The 17,949-nt window shown below is 60.1% G+C and overlaps 1 protein-coding gene across 1 annotated transcript; it reads left to right on the top strand.

Moving 5' to 3' along the window:
• Positions 1-838: 838 nt before the first annotated feature.
• On the top strand, positions 839-16,602 carry VOLCADRAFT_91060 (uncharacterized protein; the record flags this gene model as incomplete). Its single annotated transcript, XM_002950615.1, has 17 exons — positions 839-1,206; positions 1,797-2,100; positions 2,544-4,614; positions 4,895-6,158; positions 6,348-7,143; positions 7,513-8,481; positions 9,053-9,385; positions 9,551-9,586; positions 9,735-9,950; positions 10,566-10,739; positions 10,988-11,181; positions 11,914-12,163; positions 12,379-12,575; positions 12,755-12,996; positions 13,225-13,748; positions 14,065-14,184; positions 14,791-16,602. The coding sequence occupies 17 exons, from the start codon at positions 839-841 to the stop codon at positions 16,600-16,602; spliced, it is 9,870 nt and encodes a 3,289-aa protein (XP_002950661.1).
• Positions 16,603-17,949: the final 1,347 nt, after the last annotated feature.

Below are 17,949 nucleotides of genomic sequence, written 5' to 3'. Positions count from 1 at the left end.
GCTGGCAGAGGTTAAGGCCTGACTTCTGCTCCCAGTCGACCCAGTCGACCCGGGTTCAAATCCGCCTGCCGGCTCCTCGGGTGTTTGAGGAGTAATGAAATGGGAGGTGGCCCCCCATCTTATGGACGGTGTAGGATGTGATAATATCAACTTGCGAGCTGACCAGGAACTAAGTTGATGCGCCGTTGATCCGCTAGATTTGGTTGGATGCTGGTGGTGAGTTGCCGAACCCAACGAATACATTCTGAAGTCGGATGGGGTGACGGATTAGGGTGCCCCTCTAGCAGGGGAGAGCAGGGACTGCCCCGGGAAAGGGGGCCGCTGGCGAAGTTGACCACCCTGTAACAACATACATACAATTCCTGCGAGCCGACCAGGACGGAGTTGGGCCGCCGTCGATCCAGCAGATTCCGTTGGATGCTGGTGGTGGGTGCGGAACCTGAGCGATCCACTGAGAAGTTGACTGGATGAGGATGCCCCGAAATGCCGGGGAAGGCAGGGTTTCCCAGGGTAGCTGCCACGGGTGAAGATATACCCCCCTGTTCCACACATCATACATACATTATCACATCCTAGGCCAATTCAGCAGCGTGGCGGGGAGTGATCATGATCATGATCATGGGTCATGTCTTGATCATTCCCGACTGCGACACTTCCGGGTCCACACTAGCCAGGTGAATGTAGCATCCTCATACCTCAATCCCTTCCGTGTTCCTTTCTAACGGCCCATGTATGCGCCTCTAGAAGGCCTTATGGCTCAATGCCACATGCATTCATGTGCACGATCTGAAACCATGGACGCCGTGCACCCGTCCCTACCGCTTGATGTACACCAAAAATGTATTCCCGCACCTGCTGGCGCACACAGAAGGGTGGTGGCAACACCAACACCAAACAGCACCAGCAGGAGGGCAGGTCTTCGGCCGCCGATCCCGCCGGCCCCGTAACCGATGAGGTTGATGTCTGGAATGGCTTCCCAGCCGACGGGTTGGCCGCTTTAAGTGCTGCCGCAAATGCCTTGTACGGCAGCAAGTGCCCTGTACGGCAGCTCACGTGGTTCCCGGAATACGGTTGTGCGCTGCTGGGTATTGGCTCGGACCCGGACTTGTTAACGTCGGCGTCGGATGGCGGGGTTATAATGTCCCGGCCTGGTGAGGTGGTGCTGCACCTGGTTGCTCTGGATGGCTGGAGCTTCAACGTGCACTGGTGAGTTCGTAGATAGCTGGTGTGAGATGGTGATGAGCTAGAGCAAGTAGCAGGGTCTGCGTCAAGTGCCATCTATCGTAGTGTGGTAAGGCGGCCGATATTAGGACTATCGCCGGATGGTCTGGCAGGACATGAATAATCGAGAGGACTGGTAGAGATAGCTGGTGTGAGATAGTGAGCTAGAACCAGCACTGGCCCAATGGCAAAAGAGCCGGAAGTAGTGCAGCGGTGTTCCGTTCGCAAGCATGTACAACTTCCGCCGGTAGAAGTCCATTGCTTTGATACACACACGTGATATCCTGGATGGTGTGGCACATTCTGCGAGCGCTCGTGAATGCTTGCGTGCGGTTGGCTTCCCGACCAGCTCCAGGTAAGAGATCCCGATGAAGTGGTGAGGAGCACTGAAGTAAATAAGATGTAGCGTACGGTGTGGAGCAAGGCGGCTGGGGTAAGATTACAGCGGCCGTTACAAGGTGTGTCGGGGTGCTCCCAGCGTTCAGCGTGACCAATGCAACACGGCCTACACAGTAAGACATGGCCGATTTGTGTCCATCTGTCCGTCGTCCTGTCTCCTGCCACCCACCCCGCAGTACACCCAGCGGTTCCCAACACACGGCCCGGTGCAGTAGCCACGTCAGCCTCGTCTGTGGCGCCATTAAAGCCGAAGAGTACGGCAGGGTGGTCAGCGCCGTACGCGCTCAGGTGCAGCGCAGCTCTCAAAATAATCCGCATCGGCGCACTCCCGCCTTCATACACGCATCGGTGTGTAGCGCACTGGCTGACGTCAGCACTACGACGGAGATCCATTCTCGCGGCGGCTTCACGGATGTGGCCCTATCTTCTGGGGACATCAACTATGAAACGTGCTGGCCGCTGGTCAAGGCAGTCCTGCAGGTATGTACTCCCGCGTGACGATGATGCCAGGTTCATCCTCATTTCAGCATTCTCAAACGAGTGCTGTGCAGGAGCCCCATAATGGGTGATTTAACATCCCCTTGCAGTATCCTGTGTCTTCATGCCCCCGAGAGTTCGGCGGCCTCCGCTCTTTCCCTTCATCCTCATCTTCCTTGAGCTCTTTCTCCCTATAATTCATCAGCACACATATGGAAACTCTGTGTGGATACGCACCTTAGGGTGCTGTACGACGAGGTCGTACGGTGTATCATCTGGCCATAGTACATTTGGCCCCTTGCCTGCGTCCAAGATACGTTTTGCCATGCGCTCCATATCTACGAGACCGCCATCCTGTGCGCCTCGCTTTGTTCCCTGGCAAGACGTTTCCTTCACTCGCAAATAAGACACTCGATTCTCGCCCCTCTCCTCCTGCCTGTACATAGTTCGCCCTGGAGAAGCAGTACGGCGCTGTTGCTGCCAGAGGTCGCAGTCTCTCCATCCAGAAGCTGCCGCCACCGCCGCCGCCATCGTCAGCGCCGTCACATCTCCTGCGCCAAGCACTGGCCCGGTTGGATCTCTGGCTGCTGCGCCGCCAGCTTCTCCTCATCAACCCTGACACCGCCACGCCGCTCATGGTGACGGCAGCGATGCGCATGCTGGATGCCGCCGCCACCAAGGCGGCGGCACTAGCTGCTGATGGGTACGACATGGCCGCCTTCGAGGCCGCCTGCCGCCAGGCACACCAGCAGCTGCGCACCGCCGTCGGGGAACGGGCATGGCGAGCCGCTCGTGCGTCCGAGCTCCCTGGCCCGGAGTCCGCGGACTTTCTGGGTACCTTCCAGCCACCCTCCGGCGTGCTGCCGGCGGCGTTCACACCGCGAGCGGAGGAGCAAGGTCTGGCGGCGGCACGGCAGCGCGCGGAGCGCAACCTGGGCTCGTTGCCGCTGCTGCCCGAGCATGCCAGCTTCTCCCAGATCCTGAAATCCATGTCGGATCCGGGACCCTGGCGGGACCTCAGTAGTGACGTCGCGGCGCAGCTGGTCCTGCGCTCCGTGGAGGGGGTACTGTTCCGCCGGGCCCTGCAGCAGCTCGGTGGCGGCAGCGGTGGTGACGACACCGGCGATGCTCGCCTGGACGAAGGACGCCTAGGTGAAGGGGAGGTAGCGGCGCTGGAGAATGTTGTGGATGAGTACCGCGCGGCGCTTCAGCGTTTCCTATCGCGCCAGGGCCCTGGGTCGGGTGCGGTAATGGTGGCTGAGCTGCGAAGTCGGGAGGTGCTGGTGGTGTGGGTGGCCTACTGCCTGATTCACGCAGCGGCATGCAGGGCGCATCCGCTGATGGCCAGCCGCGGAGGCACATTCGCGAGCCACGAGGCCCTGCGGCACCTGGTCCTTTCGGACCGATTGGCAGTGGACGCGGCGCTGAGTGTGGCGGCCTATCTGCAGGGATGTCGCCAGAGGGCAGTAGCGGCGGGCGGCAGCAGGCGGGCGGATCTTTTCTCGCTGCGCGACGGCGGGGTGGGCACGATGGCGTTCGCGGAGGACTACGTGGCGGCGTGTCCGGTGCTCCAGGGGATCCTGACGGCGGATCAGGCAGATGCGGCGGAACGTGTAACGGCGCACTGGAAGGAGGTGCAGCGGAAGCAGCAGCTGGCGGCCCAGCTGCGGATTACGCTGGCTAAGCATGAGGGGGAACTTGCGCAACTCAATCGTGAGCTGCAACGGCACAAGGCTAAGCTTGCAGCGCTGGAAGCGGAGCTTAAAGCTTATCATTCTTCGGAGAGCGCCGAGCAACATGCCACCAAGGACAGAGTTTCTTCTGTAAAGTTTGAAGTGCGAAGCGTCGAGTCCAAGCTGCAGGCAAAAGATGAGGAAATATGCAGCACACGATGCCAGCTTTCTGAGGCGGAGAAGGCCCCGCCGCCCGTCGTTCAGCCGCTGCCTAGCGATGCTAACCTCGCCCGCCAGTGGCTGTTCTTCCTGCACATGCCACCCCTGCTGCGCCACCTCTCACGCGCCAGCTTCCTGGCCCAACAAATGCTTCTGCCGAGACCCATCAGTGGTGAGACCATGAGTGCCATTGCCGTACAGTATTCCACATCGCTCGTACAGCACTATAACACACAGCGGCAGGACCGGACTTATGCTTCAACCCTTCGACAGACGCGCGCCGGCGCTGACGGCCGTGTCATGTTGTGGTCCACAAAGAAGGCTCCGACCAGCGTAGGTCCCAAGATGGTGGACGATTGCCGTACACCGTCCGATGGCGTTTGGTACCCAGATTCCCTGGCGCCCCTCATGGCGTGGGCTGGTTCCGGAGCCGGTGCAGATCAGGGCCAAGGCTTTCCGTCGACCTTCTTCGACCCGTTCGCGGTGCTGGATGAGGGCCTGTTGGAGCTGTACTTCACTGAGAAACTGCCGCAAGGCGCGGAGTCGTTGCAGTGGGCCATGCACGTGCGGTCGTCTGCGAGCGTTACGTCGCCTAGTCGCGGCAACGTCGCCATCGCCCAGCAAGGTGTGCGTGTAGCGCTGTAGTGCTGTCTATAACACAGCTTGCTCGCATCAAGCTTGCTTGGTATGTACTCCCTTCCCTAAGCCCAGCTGAGCCCAGGTGCAACTCGCTGCTGTCAAAACCCTCCCAACGTACGTTCCCTCAGCCGCTTTCCACCAAGGGTTGGAAGCAGCTGTCCTTCCCATTTGGAGCTCGGTTTGCATCCGGCGGCTTTTTTTTCCTCGCATTTAATCCTTATTTCCTCACGCTGCTTGGGCCCCTTGTCTCCCACACACGCTTCCAGATACCAAGCCCTCTTGGCTGTCCAAACCGGCCTTCTTGGAGCTCTGCACCCTGCGAGCTTTTCCCCTCCGTCAGCTGCGTCGACTGGCCGCCGCCCTACATGACCACGTCTTGCCGCTCGCCCAGCCCGCCGTACACACGCTTGTACGGCAGCTGCTCTTCCACTTGGGCACCCTGACCGACGATGAACCACCGCAGCTGCTGTGGCGCCGCGGCTGGGAAGCCGAGTGTGACGTGCTGACTGCGCTGTACGGCGATTTGACGGCGCTGGCGGAGGATCTCGAGCAGACGCCACGGGAACACGGCGCGGTGCTGCTGCTGGGGGAGGTGGCGGGGTATCTGGCGGCGTGGTACCCTCCCTGCCGTGATGTGGCGCGGCGCTTTGCTGCCATGACAGCGCGAGCGGCGGATGAGTTGGAGCCGCAGGTGGCGGTGGCTGGCAACGGTGGCGGCAGCGCAACTGACGATTCAGCGATCAGCAACCTGCTCGCCAAGCAATGCCGCTCGCGATGCATGGCGCTGATGTGCTGCTCCGGTGCAGCGGCGGCGGATGCTGCCGCCTCCGCTGCAGCAACGACGGTGACTATGGCGCCTCCGCTGCTGACGGAGGCGGACGCTCGGGAGATGATACGGCTAATGGTCCTAATCAACCACGGCCGCGTGTTTCTACACAGCCCGAAGCTTCGCGAGGAGCTGACGCCGTTGTTTGTCCGGGCGCACAATGTGATTGCGGGTGCAATCGGGCCGCTAATGGAGGCAGTGGTGCGGCGACCAGACATACTGACAGACGCCGTGGCGGCAGTGCTGCAGCAGCGCACGCCGCGGGAGCTGACGTGGCGGCGCCTGGCTGCTACGGGCAGCTTCGAGGCCGTATCGGTCGATACCTCCGCCACAGCCGGCAGCGGCGGCAGCGACCGGTTGTTCTCTATTAATCTACTCGACGGCACCGTACTGTTCGACGGCTGGCCTCCCGGCAAGTTGCCCAAGGAGGTCACAGAACACCCGCTGTACCGCCGTACATTTGGCGAGTGGAACTTCGACGTGGCGCTAGCCAGCGATGGCGTCATGCGCGCGTTGCGGCCCGTACAGCAGCGGCTGTACGACTTCGCCGTCAGTGCTGATGGGCAGCGCCTGGCGATCTCCGAAACTGATCGACGTGGTTCACGGCTGGAGCTGCTGGATGCGGGTCCCAACGGGGCGTGTGGCGGATGGGGCGCGGAGCTGCCTGTGTCGCTACGCGCTCTGCACAGCCACTGGCTTAACAGGTAGATGGGTGGGTGCAGGAGTGAAGGCGCAGGTGGTGAGGTGGGGTAGCGCATACGGGGTGTGACGGTCTGACGGAGCTTTGGCTGCCGTGCCGGTGGATTAGGGTTGGTTTGGAGCGGGGTTCTGTTCTCGTTCAAGATAGGACTGAGAGGAACTGAACTCAAATGGCCACTGTGATATCACTCCAGGGAACAGGGCGTCATGGTGCTTCGCCCGCTGGACTTCCAAAAGCACGATGTGCACTTCATCGTCCGGTGCACACCCGCACCGGTGCCGGCGTCTACCCCTCTGGCGCCCGCTGCTCCAGATGTCGCGGTGGCGGCAGCCATGTCATCGGGCCACGCCTGCATATACGACTGCCGACGTGTGCCGCCACATCTGCGCCATCGCCACTGGCAAAGCCTGCTGGCCAAGCACCGCGCCGAGTTGACTGACAAGCTGGTGCTGCTGGCAGGCGCCATGGTCAAGGACCGTATCCTGGCACGCTTCGAAGACGCGAAGTTCATCCACGCATATCTGGTACATAGCAGTGACGGTGGTGATACGCCCTGTGGCTTGGGTGGGCCCACGGGTCCATTGCGGCCAGGAGCACCGGAGGTGCTGCCGTCCAAGCCGCCGATATCACCTCCACGGCTGCTGCTACTCGAGCTGCCCCGGTACGGTCTGGAGTTTGAGGTCCGTCCCGCAGAAGGGCAGGTTCTGCCCCGGGACTATGCCGGGTATCGCCTCCGCCAGCGGCAGCTGCTGGTGCAGGCTGCTGAGAAGCCCCGAACGTCGTACGATGCCGTACTGTATACGCTGGTTTTGGAGCGAGTACCCAACGTGACGGGCGCCGTGGTGGGCGCCCGCCGGGAGGATGAACTGGTGCTGGTGCCGGCGGATGGCATGGTCGTACAGGCAGGGGGGGCCAGCGGCACGGGCGGCTTGGCTGCCGGGGGCTGTGTGCGGATAGACGTCAGCCTGAGGGCAGATGTGCACCTGAAGGTGGGTAAGGGCACGGGGCTATGTGGGCCCGATACTGAGGTGGATGTCCTGGTTGAAGTGTACACGTACTGCCCCTACCGGAAGGGCCGCCGCGGGCTGTCGGCGCCACTTGCTGTGAAGCGCCGTTCATGATCACACATGACCGTGCGACGCCAGATACCGTACACAGATACACAGATACCGTACATGAAATCCCCTCACTGTTCTGCAGCCTTCCTCGTGTGGGTAGGGTGTTGAGGGAATGCCTTGGGTTACGGTTCGTGGTGGGGTGGAAGAAGGGTGGGGATGGAATAATTGTTGCCGCGCTTGGAGGGGCTGAGGCTTTTAGTTTAAGAGCTACTTTGGTGGGCTCCCAACCCACGCACACAGGCTCACTGCTACGAGATTCACGGCCGCTTCAAGGACCTGCGAGCCGCGTCCATCCCAGCCCGCCTGCAGCTCGCCGCTCTGTACGCCGCCACCGGCACCCTGCTGCCGGAGCCCCTCAGTCGCTGCACTGGGGGCCAGATGGCCATGGTGCTGCTGCGGCAGTGCTGGGGTAACCGACCGCTCGGTAATGCGGACCTAGCCCAGTTGCGCAGTGCTGCCCGTCTGGGCGGTTACCTGACTCCCGGACTTAGGCTGCTGGCTCATGAGCTGGAGGTCAGCGCTGGAGAGCTACAGCACCTGCGTGAAGCAGCCGGTTCAGGAGCGGTGTCAGCAGCGCCGCCACAGCCACTGCCAGCTGCGATCTTGGATCCTGACGCCGCCATCAGCTACTGCCAGGCGCTACAGCCGCCGACTCAGAGAGGAGGAAGTTGCGGCGACAGTAGCTTGTGTGTGGGTCCGAATCCGCGTCTGCTGTTGACTCCAGGGGAGGAGGACCGAACCCTGGGTATGCGTCCGTCCACTGTTGCGGTGTTGGAGGAGCCCATGTGGCTGCGGCTGGGCCAATACAAGGCTGTGGAAATCCGGGAACCCTTTCCGGTGGCAGCTGGCTTTGTGGCGAAGGTGGAGACGGCGCTGGTTCAGCTTGTGGAAGTACCCACATTCCAAAGGAACCAGCGGCAGGCGCGGATTCCGCCGTACCCTCTGGAGGTGGAGGGCGCCTATGGCGGTGTCGATGAGGGGCTGCGGGATTGTGGAAAGAGCAGCGCAGGCGCCGCCCGGGGGCCCTCTGGCCCGGCGGTGGCGACTGGTGCTTCGGCGGCTTCAGCTAGCTGGACCCGTGCTCTGACGCCTCTGGAGGTGGAGATGCATGAGGAGCTGCGGGACAGCTGGGAGGCCCACCACGGGGCCCCGGCATTGGAGGAGCACCAGCTGACGGAGGGGGCTGCTCAGGAGATAGCCCGATGGACGGTGCGTGTGTGCAATGTAATGTAACCAAGTAGGAGGCTTCTGGGCCGCTTTATCTCTTGTTACTTCTACGATTTATCACCTTTTAGCACCATCCGCCACTATCACACTGTACTATGCCATACGAACTGTAAGTCTTAGGCGGTGGACTCAACCTTCAGGGATCCCGCCTCATTCATTTACCTGAACTTCCGAAGAGACGGAGGGTTCGGCAGTCGCCACTAATCCAGCGTGCGAATCTGGTCAATCAACTGTGAACTCAACTCCACATCTCATCAGCTAGCCATGATGTCGCGCCCCCGGCTAATTCGGGGGCCTCCCCGGGAATCGACCCCAGGACCTTAAAACACTATTGCAAAAGTGTCAACCCAGACCAGACCAAAATTAATGTCTTCTGTAAAACTGACCGTTTATGTGGGTGTAGGGAGCCATATTAGCACGAGGCCTAAAAGGGGATGTCGTGGGAAGCCAAACATACCTGGGGGTGCGTTGGGAGAGCAGTGCTGAGTACCTCTTGAACTCCCTCCATTCCGCTATCGCCCCCCTTCCCCCGTTCCCGCCTTCACCCACCAAGGCGGAGGTGGCCCAGCTGCGGGAGGCCTCCGAGGCCTTCCTGTTGCGCCACCTGACAACCATTCCGGAGGATGTTGGGCGACACGGCACCAGCTTCCGCCTCATGCAGGCCGCCGGCAGCGCCCCAACCCCGAGCACCCTGGACCTGCTACGGGCGGCCTGGCAGGGCGGCCCACTGCTGCGCCAGTTCAACCCCTTCCTGTCTCCGCAGGCGGTGCAGGTGCTGGAAGACGGAGTGCTGCTTTGGGCGCAGCTGTGTGTGCTGCAAGACCGACTGAGGAGGCTGGGAAGGCTGGCTGCAGAGGGGCCTGCGTACCGCATCGCGCTCGTCCAGGTTAGTTAGTACGGCGTACCTCGTATGTATATCGGGGACCTTTGCTAAAAGGCAATTCCTGGTTAAATCCTGCTGTGTCGTTACCTTCTCCGCTCTGCCTTCTTCTTCTACCTCCATTCCCCGATACCCCTTTCCACCACCATCACTGCCTAACCCTGTCGTCAGAAGTTGCTAATGATCGAGATGGCGTTGTCAACGCAGGTAACATTGCACGAGTATGGTTCCGGCTTTGCTTGCGTGGCTACGTTTTCCCTTACTTTTCCCCTGACCACAGCCGGATCCTACTCCGCCCCCTTGCCCGGCTGCTAACCGCTACACCCCACGTAAACCCCCCTTTCCCTGCTATCAGGAGCTGCTGGTACGACGCACCTGGGATGTGGTACGGCACCCTCAGTGGCTCGTGTTCGAGGTGGAGGGGCAACTGCAGATCCGGCCTGCGCAGGCGGCGGTAGCGCAGCAGGTTATGGCCAACCCTGGAGCCATCGCCCAGCTCAACATGGGCGAGGGCAAGACACGTGTCATCCTGCCGCTCTTGGTGCTGCACTGGGCGGATGGATGCAGGGTGGTGAGATGGGCTGTTGGTGACGGTGCACGTGTGTGAATATAATTATTGATTCGCCTACATGTCTGGCTGTATTTCTTGGCGGTTGTAACAGTTGTTCGGCAGTAGTCGTTGACAGTTAGTTAAGCGTATCCCTTGCAGACATCGGCAAACGGGGTATTTCTGGTTTCGGGAAAGGTTATATTTCTGTCTTCCACAATGGCCCGCGACCTGTTCTTCATCATTGACGGTTTCGGGCCGTATAACATCTTTCGTATACGGCGTATGATCCTATTCATGCAAGTCGGCCAGCTTCGGGAACTCTATTTCTGTTTTCGGGAGTTTCGGTACGGACGCGTTTGCCGATGACTGATCCCTTGTCATGCTGCCCGTCCCCTGTATTTGGCCTGTGCCTGACCACCTCTTTGCCGTACACCATAGTGTACATTTCTTAATCCATCAATTCTGCCTGGTCTTCGTGATGCTCCGTACCCAGATGGCTGTACACTCGTGCCGGGCCCATCATGCCGTTACGTATATCATCTCGTACTGAATCTGCCGTACATGCCGTGCATCAAACTGTTAAAGGCTATGCAGCCTTTAAAAACCCTGCACCTGCATATTCATGCATTCATGCAGGTGCGTCTGAACTTCCTCTCCACGCTGCTTGAGGAGGCTTACTGCCACCTGCATCTGCACCTGTGTGCTGGGGTGCTCGGCCGCAAGCTTTTCACGCTGCACTTCAACCGGGATGTGTCTGTCACGGAGGCGGGAGCCCGGGCCATGACGGCCAGCCTGCTGTACTGCAAACGGGTACGTGTGTACGGCGGTAGGCAGAAATGTGCTGTCGGTGGTCATGTGAATGCAATACATGTGTGATGTATCGACACACCTTCCTGTCTTAGGAAAGCACCACTTCCCGTAATTGAACTATTTTGTTTATCCAGGCATTATCCCACCTGTACTGTCCATGTTCCGCGCGTTGTGTATTTTCTGCAAGCTCTGAATACACCGTACAAGTGCCGCCCGTCCCACCCACTCCTCTACCACATACACCCCAGGAGGGAGGTCTGCTGCTAGTGGCTCCTGAGCACCGATTATCACTGCTGCTGAGGCGCCAGGAGATGTGGGAGCAACAGCAATCGAGACCGGAGAGCCAAGATGTTGTGGCGGCCGCCGTGGCGGCGCTGGACCAATTGGCTTCGTTGCCGTACTTGGACATTTTGGACGAGAGTGACGAGCTGCTGCACCACAGGTACGGTGTGTCCGCATTAACACGGGTTATCGGGTATGACCATACCGCGGGGCAATAATAACCACCATTGCCTCGTGGACGGATAGAAGAGACGCATTTGGTCAGATGCTTGGACCAGCAGGCGCCACCACTCGCCTCCACATGAGCCTCCTAAAGCTAAGGAAGACCATCTTGCCTGTTTTATGGCGGCGGGCAGGAGCGCTGCAAGACTGAGAGGGGAGGTCACTATCCCGCCTAACACTGCACCTCGCTCCTCAGGCTTAGGCGCTCTGTCCGACAGCTTGTCACCTAGCCCCGCACTGCCATCTCCTGCACAGCCCAGCCCAGCACCGCCATCACCTGCACCTCCCAGCCCAGCACCGCCATCACCTGCACAGCCCAGCGCAGCACCGCCATCACCTGCACCTCCCAGCCCAGCACCACCATCGCCTGCACCGCCCAGCCCTGTGCCGCCATCGCCTGCACAGGCCCCCCTCCCCAACGCACTGTACCCCCCCGCCGTTGCAGGCTGCAGCTTGTCTATGCATGTGGAGCCCAAATCGACCTGCCCCACATCCAGGAGCGGGCTATCGCCATGCAGGCCCTGTTGGCCGTCGGTTCGCGCCTTGCGGTGGCGGAGAACAGTGGCAACCAGCCAATGGCATCCCACAGCCAGCAGCCCCAGCCATTACTGCTGCTGCCCGGCTCAGCAGTGCTGGAGCCTCCTCTCCACCGCTGCCCGGGGTCATTCAGTGGATTGCGTTTGTTGCCGGGGGACGCTCTCACCGCGTCACTGCCTGGGTGGCACCGCCGGCTGGCGGAGGCGCTGATGGACGAGCCGCCGTACGAGCTGAGGTGGCTCCAACACCATCCCCTACGGGTACGAAGCGCGAGTGCTAACAGAGACGATCTCGGTACTGGTGGTGCAGGACGGGCCCGCATCAATCCCCATACGCAGAGCCAAGGCCGTTACACGTGGGACCCACTTGGGGCGCGTGATGCCGTACGCCGGTCATGACTTCGCGCTGTGCATGTTCTTCGCACACCCCGTCACACTGCATCTAATTAATGAGTACGTTGCGCAGGGGCACATCCTGAAAGCCGCATTCCAAAACGCACTGCCCGTTAACATAGCTCATCTCCTCGGTTTGATGCACACGCGTGTATGTGTGTGTATGTGTATTATCCGTGTCCTTTTCTTGTTCCACTTGTTTGCAGGTCCGCATCCTGAACTGCCTCACTGAGGATGGCCAGTCATGTGAGGCGCTCCTGGGTCCGGATGCGGAGGGTCCCTCCCGGGAGCAGTTGACTGGATCCCAGGTGGCTGTGGTGCTGGCGCTGAGGGGGCTGCTGGCGGGCGGCCTGATGCAGCACTGCCTGCAGAAGAGGCACAGAGTGGAGTACGGAGTAAACAGGTAGTAAAGGGTGGGCGGGTTGAGGGGGATGGGGAGGAGTTAGGGTTCGGTTGATTTCTATATGCCTTCGAGCCCTTAGTCCGTTGCGGTGGGTAGCAGCCTATGCAACACTCATTTGGTTGCGCGCCGTCGCAAACACCTCAGACTCCCCACTCCTCTTCACTTCCCACCCTGATCAGGCGACCCGGGAGCCGCAAGCGAATGGCGGTGCCGTACCGTGCCGCTCACACACCCTCCGAGCGCAGCGAGTTTGCACAGCCGGACGTAGCGCTCCTGCTTACTAATCTGTCGTACTACTATGACGGGCTATCGCGACACGAGCTCCGGGAGGCTCTGGTCACACTTCTGGGTATGGGCCTCAACGTGCAGCGGGACTTTTACGAGGGCTGGCTGCGGTTGGGACGAGGCGAGATACCCGCAGGTGAGCGTGGAGGGTCTTTGACTTCCTGCTGTCTGGGGCGGTTGGGCCTCTCCGTACCAACTACTTGTGCCTGCTATGGCGCGAATATACTGCAGGTGCCTGCATGGTCCGCTGCCCCCTGCATTTGCTTATACCTTGTGTTTGCTTATAACATCTCTGTCCGGCCTCGTATTGTCCAGCAGCATAGCCCACCTAACATTTCGCCATAATCCGGCCCCACCCATACAGCAACCCACGCAACTCTTTCACACGCGCATGCAGAGGACCTGGCCAAATTCGACTGTGTGGCCAAGGTTGACGTCACCAACGAGCCGCAACTGGATCTCATGTACGGCTATCTGCGGTACAACACCGGGCTAATCGACTTCTGGCTCAACCACTGCGTCTTCCCCTCGGAGAGCCGTCAGTTCCCGCAGCGCCTGGCTGCTAGCGCCTGGAACCTTGCGGATACCTACTGCAAGGACGGCATTAGCAGCGGCGGCCCTTGCAGCGATGGCAGTGGCCAGCAGAGGGTGGATGCCCGGGTGGCTGTGGTTGGCTTCTCCGGCACCAATGACAACCACCGGCTGCTGCCGCTGCAAGTGCACCAAGCCCGACCGGAGAACCCCTCGCTGCGGGCCACTAACGGCAAGATGCTGGACGTCATCCTCAGCAATACGCTGGGCTACACAACGCTGCATACGGGCACCACACCGCAGCAGGGGCAGGGGCAGGTAGCCGCCTTGCGACTACGACAACGGGAGAATCAGCCGGTGCGTGTGCCGCTACATGCAGGGAGTGATGGCATGGTTAAGGCGATGATCAATTTGTTCTGGAAAGCTTCTGTCACTTAATCAGTATCACATGAAAGGCCAGCGCTGCACGTGCGTTGGCCTCTTGTTAGTGTCCTTGATTTGGGCCAACTGCTGCTGCTTGAGTAGTAGTTTCCCGCTGGGGTTCTGGATATCCATAGCCGTGTCCCCGCGTTCACCCAGAGACCGGCACAGGGGCAGGGTCCACATGTAATTGGGTTCGACTGGGGACATGGCATGTATGCAGCCTTAAGACAACTTCCCCCTCGGCTCGCAGGTCAACATGGACGGGACTCCTGCTGCTGCTGGCGGCGCTGGTGGCGGCGGTGGTCATTGTGATGCAGCTGGTGCGGGTGCTGCCCAGGGCTTCTGCCCTGACGAGCGGCCGCTGTGGCAGGTGCTTCTCGACACGGCACTGGATGAGGGGGTGGACGCACTGCTGGACTGCGGGGCGCTGCTGGCAGGGGCGAGTAACAGGTGCGATGTGTGATGTGCGTGTGTGTGTGTGCATGTGTGTGTGCATGCGTGTGCACGCGTGTTTGTGTGCGCGTGTGTGTGCGCGTGTGTGTGTGCGTTATGTGTGTTGGTGTGCGTGATTGTGTGCATGCATGTGAACGCGTGTGTACATCTGTGTGTGTGAGCAAAAGAATAACAAGGTGGAAAAAGCACATATTCCTTCATTTCCTCCTCGCCTTGCTGTTGCTGGTTGTCGGTTGTCATTATTGACCGATATAGCGACCTATCGGAGCGGTGGTTGCTCTGCTTAACTGACACCTGTAGCCAACAGTAGAACTACTACGCACCCACCATTGCCAGCTGGTACCAGGATGGAATCGATTGCATATAGTTTGCACGCAGCAAGCGAGCATGATTCTTCCTTCCTACCCCTAGCTGCCGCCAACTCCGAAACCAATCGTTCAACCTACCGCCAATAATTCGTGCCCTCAAATCCAGGGACGCCGCCGATTACCTGCTGGCCCGTCTGGACGGGCACCGTTACCAGGGCGTGACGTACTTCGACGAGGCCCTGCGCAGCTGGACCGTGGGCGACCTGAGGGGCCGCCGACTGCCGCGCCACGCCTCAGCCATCATGGAGCGGCAGACGCTGGTCATTTACGATGATGCACGGTGCCGCGGAGCTGACCTGCAGCTGCGACCGGGTGCAGTCGGGCTCTTGACTCTTGGACCCAGCGTGTGTAAGGACAAGCTGATGCAGGCGGCGGGGAGGCTGAGGCAGCTAGGTCGTGGCCAACGACTGCACTTTGCCGCCCCGCCGGATGTGACGGCCAAGGTCAGGCGGCTTAGCGGCTTGCCGGCAGCGGAGCCAGGTGCTGATGGTGCAGGAGCATCTGGACTGCCGATTGCGCTGCCGCGGCTGCATATGTTGCGGCACATTAGGGCCTTCTTCGCCAGGCATACATCTTCTAAGGCTGCCGACACCGGGAACAGTACTGTTTCCGATAGCCGCCTGCGTGGGGGTCAGCAGCAGCCAACGACGGCACTGCATGTGCTTCTCTGGGTGATGGCCAATACCGTTACGGCGACGCTGGGTGGTGTAATGCAGTGGTCGACACATGGACTGCACTTTGCTGCCACCAAGGATGCGCCAGAGCGGGCCCTGCACGATGAGGTTCTGGAGCTGGGGCCGCTGTACGGCGGTAGCAAGGCGCCACAGCCGGTGGGGGAGGTGGTGGCATCCAAGGTGCGGCAGCGGTTGCATCATTGCCGCGATGGCAGTGGCGGCGGTGATGGCAGTGGCGGCCTGTCGGCCCATGCGGCTGATCTAATGATGCGTATTGGGGACCAAGCGGCTCTGTACGGCAGGGGCCACATGGTCGCGGCCGGTGGCGGCGCGGTGGCCGCAGGCGACGAGGAATGCGAGCGGGAGCTTGAGGAGGAGAGGGAGAGGGAGAAGGAGAGAGAAGTTGAGGTGCCACACGTGTCGCCGGCGACTGAGTGCGACTGGAATTACGGCACTGCGTTAGCAGCGGCGTCACCGGCGCAGCTTGACAGTGATGCACGGCTTGTTGCGCTCCGCGATGCGGTTTCGGGGCTGCTATGGCCGAGCAGTCTGGCTTCGCTCTCCTGGTCTGCAGAAGTCCTCTGCACCGCCAACTTCCTGTGTACCACCACCGCGAGAACACGCGCGACATTCACAACATCTCGCTGTGGAAAGGAAGGAGACCTGAACGAGTACCTGCGCCCTGTGGACGCGGTCCTGCTGTTCCCCAGCGGTCAGATGGTGCTGATTTCGGAGAGAGAAGCGGACCAGCTGCAGGGCCTGGTGTGGGCGTCGTGGCATGTAAATGCCGGTAGTAGCGGCAGTGGTGGCGTCGGTGGTGGCGACAGTATTGCCGTGCCGCTGCTGGCCAGCCTCTGCTACGTGCGAGACGCATTTGCTCGCAGAGCCGGACAGGGGCCCCTGCCGTTGCTGGCGGTGCCCTTGAGGGCTGGTGGCGGCAGCGGCATGGCCATGACGGCGGTGGTGCCAGCAGGGGTGCCACCGGTGGGGGCTACAGCCATTCGGCCCCTGCAAGTCCACAGGCAGCAGCAGCAGCACCACCACCACCACCAGCAGTTGTGCAATGGGTGGCTGTCGGTTGTGGGCCCATCAGCGTTGGTTTCGGTGCAGCTGTTTAACGGGAATGCGAGTGGGTACGGCAGCGGCGCACAGCAGCGGGAGCTGAGGTCGCTTGTACGGCGGCGGCGGGTGGAGGTCGAGGCGCTGGTGAGGATGCGAGGGAAGGCGTCCCTGCTGCCACGGAGCGAGCTAGAGAGGGCGTGTGAGGACGTGTGGTCAGATAAGGATGTGTGAGACGCATGTGAAGAGCGGGAGGAGGGGTGGGCGGCCGCCTCTCCTGGCGAAACATGGAAGCGGCAGGAGAAGGGGACAAGCCCCAAGTGTAGGCATTGGAGGAGCAGTGCTACGAGTGGTGATGCTGCGGAAGGACAGAGACACCTGAGGCACTGAAGCAAGGGGAGGGACAGAGACGTTTATTTCGGGCGGAAAGTTGATTTGGTTCAAATAGGCACGTACTAGTACTTGTAGCTGTTCACTTGCACTTACTTCCCGCCGCCCGCCCTGTTAGTCTCACGCTGCCCAGGTCGCAGTAGCAGTCCACTCTTTTTGACTTCCACTCTTGACAATGAAATCAAGTGGTCCGTCAGAGAATAGCGTTAAACTGTATTGATAATAAAAATGTAAAATGCGTTTGGTGTGAAGCGACTGAGGCGCTGGTTAAGGCCGCTGGTTATTGCGGACCGGCATCCGGATCCGGTCCGGTCCGGTCGTATGTAGCCATACGTACAAAGTCAAACATGGAACATGCACTGCTTTACTCCTGAGCAAGCCTGGTCTGCCCTGAGTTGTGATTGTGATGAGAAAGTGCTTTTGGTGTATCGATCGGCTTTGCGGCAAATCGCGTGTGGAAATTGCATCAGTACAGAACTTCTTAAATTGCGTAGACTGTAACCTTACGACATATGTAATATGGAAAAATCCACTTTAAAGTAAGGACTTTGGTTTGGCAGGATGACTTTAGTTAACCTACGCAAGCGGAGACGCAGACGCACTCCAGGACGCAGGCAGGCAGGCACACAGGACGCCGCAAGCAGGCAGACAAGTAGACTGGCGTGTAAATAGGCAGGCGGGCAGATGGGCCCCACGAGATCAGCAGGGGGCTCCGCCCACCTTCGCTGCAGTGTGTGTGTGTGTGGTTGTTACAGTGGGCTCCAGACTCTCGAAGAGTAGAGCCATCGGGCCAGCTGGCCGTGCACTGCAGTAGAGACTAATATACCAAAAGATTATCACCTCAGATAATTAACCTCTCATCGGTAACCGCTCTCGCGAGCACATCAATTTGCCAGATATAATTCTCAAGAAGGGGTGATGTACGCCAACGGAATCCCAACCTTTCCGTGGAATTCCCAAAGCTGCGAAACCCTGAATGCGGCCCCAAAAGTCAACAATAACTCGACAAATTGCTTCTTCCGTAAGGGAAGGGCCAGGTAACAGTGCCGGGTTGGTTTTGATGTTTGCAGCCATATAACGTCTCCCATGCTCCATGGCTGACACCGCAGCAAGAGCCACAACATCCCAAACACATTGTTGCACTGATTGTGGGGCTTGGATAAGCCAAAGTTGCTTCCTTGAGACTGGCAT

This window comes from Volvox carteri, assembly GCF_000143455.1.
Source record: "Volvox carteri f. nagariensis unplaced genomic scaffold VOLCAscaffold_19, whole genome shotgun sequence".
NCBI lineage: Eukaryota > Viridiplantae > Chlorophyta > Chlorophyceae > Chlamydomonadales > Volvocaceae > Volvox > Volvox carteri.
The sequence above is the reverse complement of the archived record's forward strand: the minus strand, read 5'-3'. Positions and strand labels throughout refer to the sequence as shown.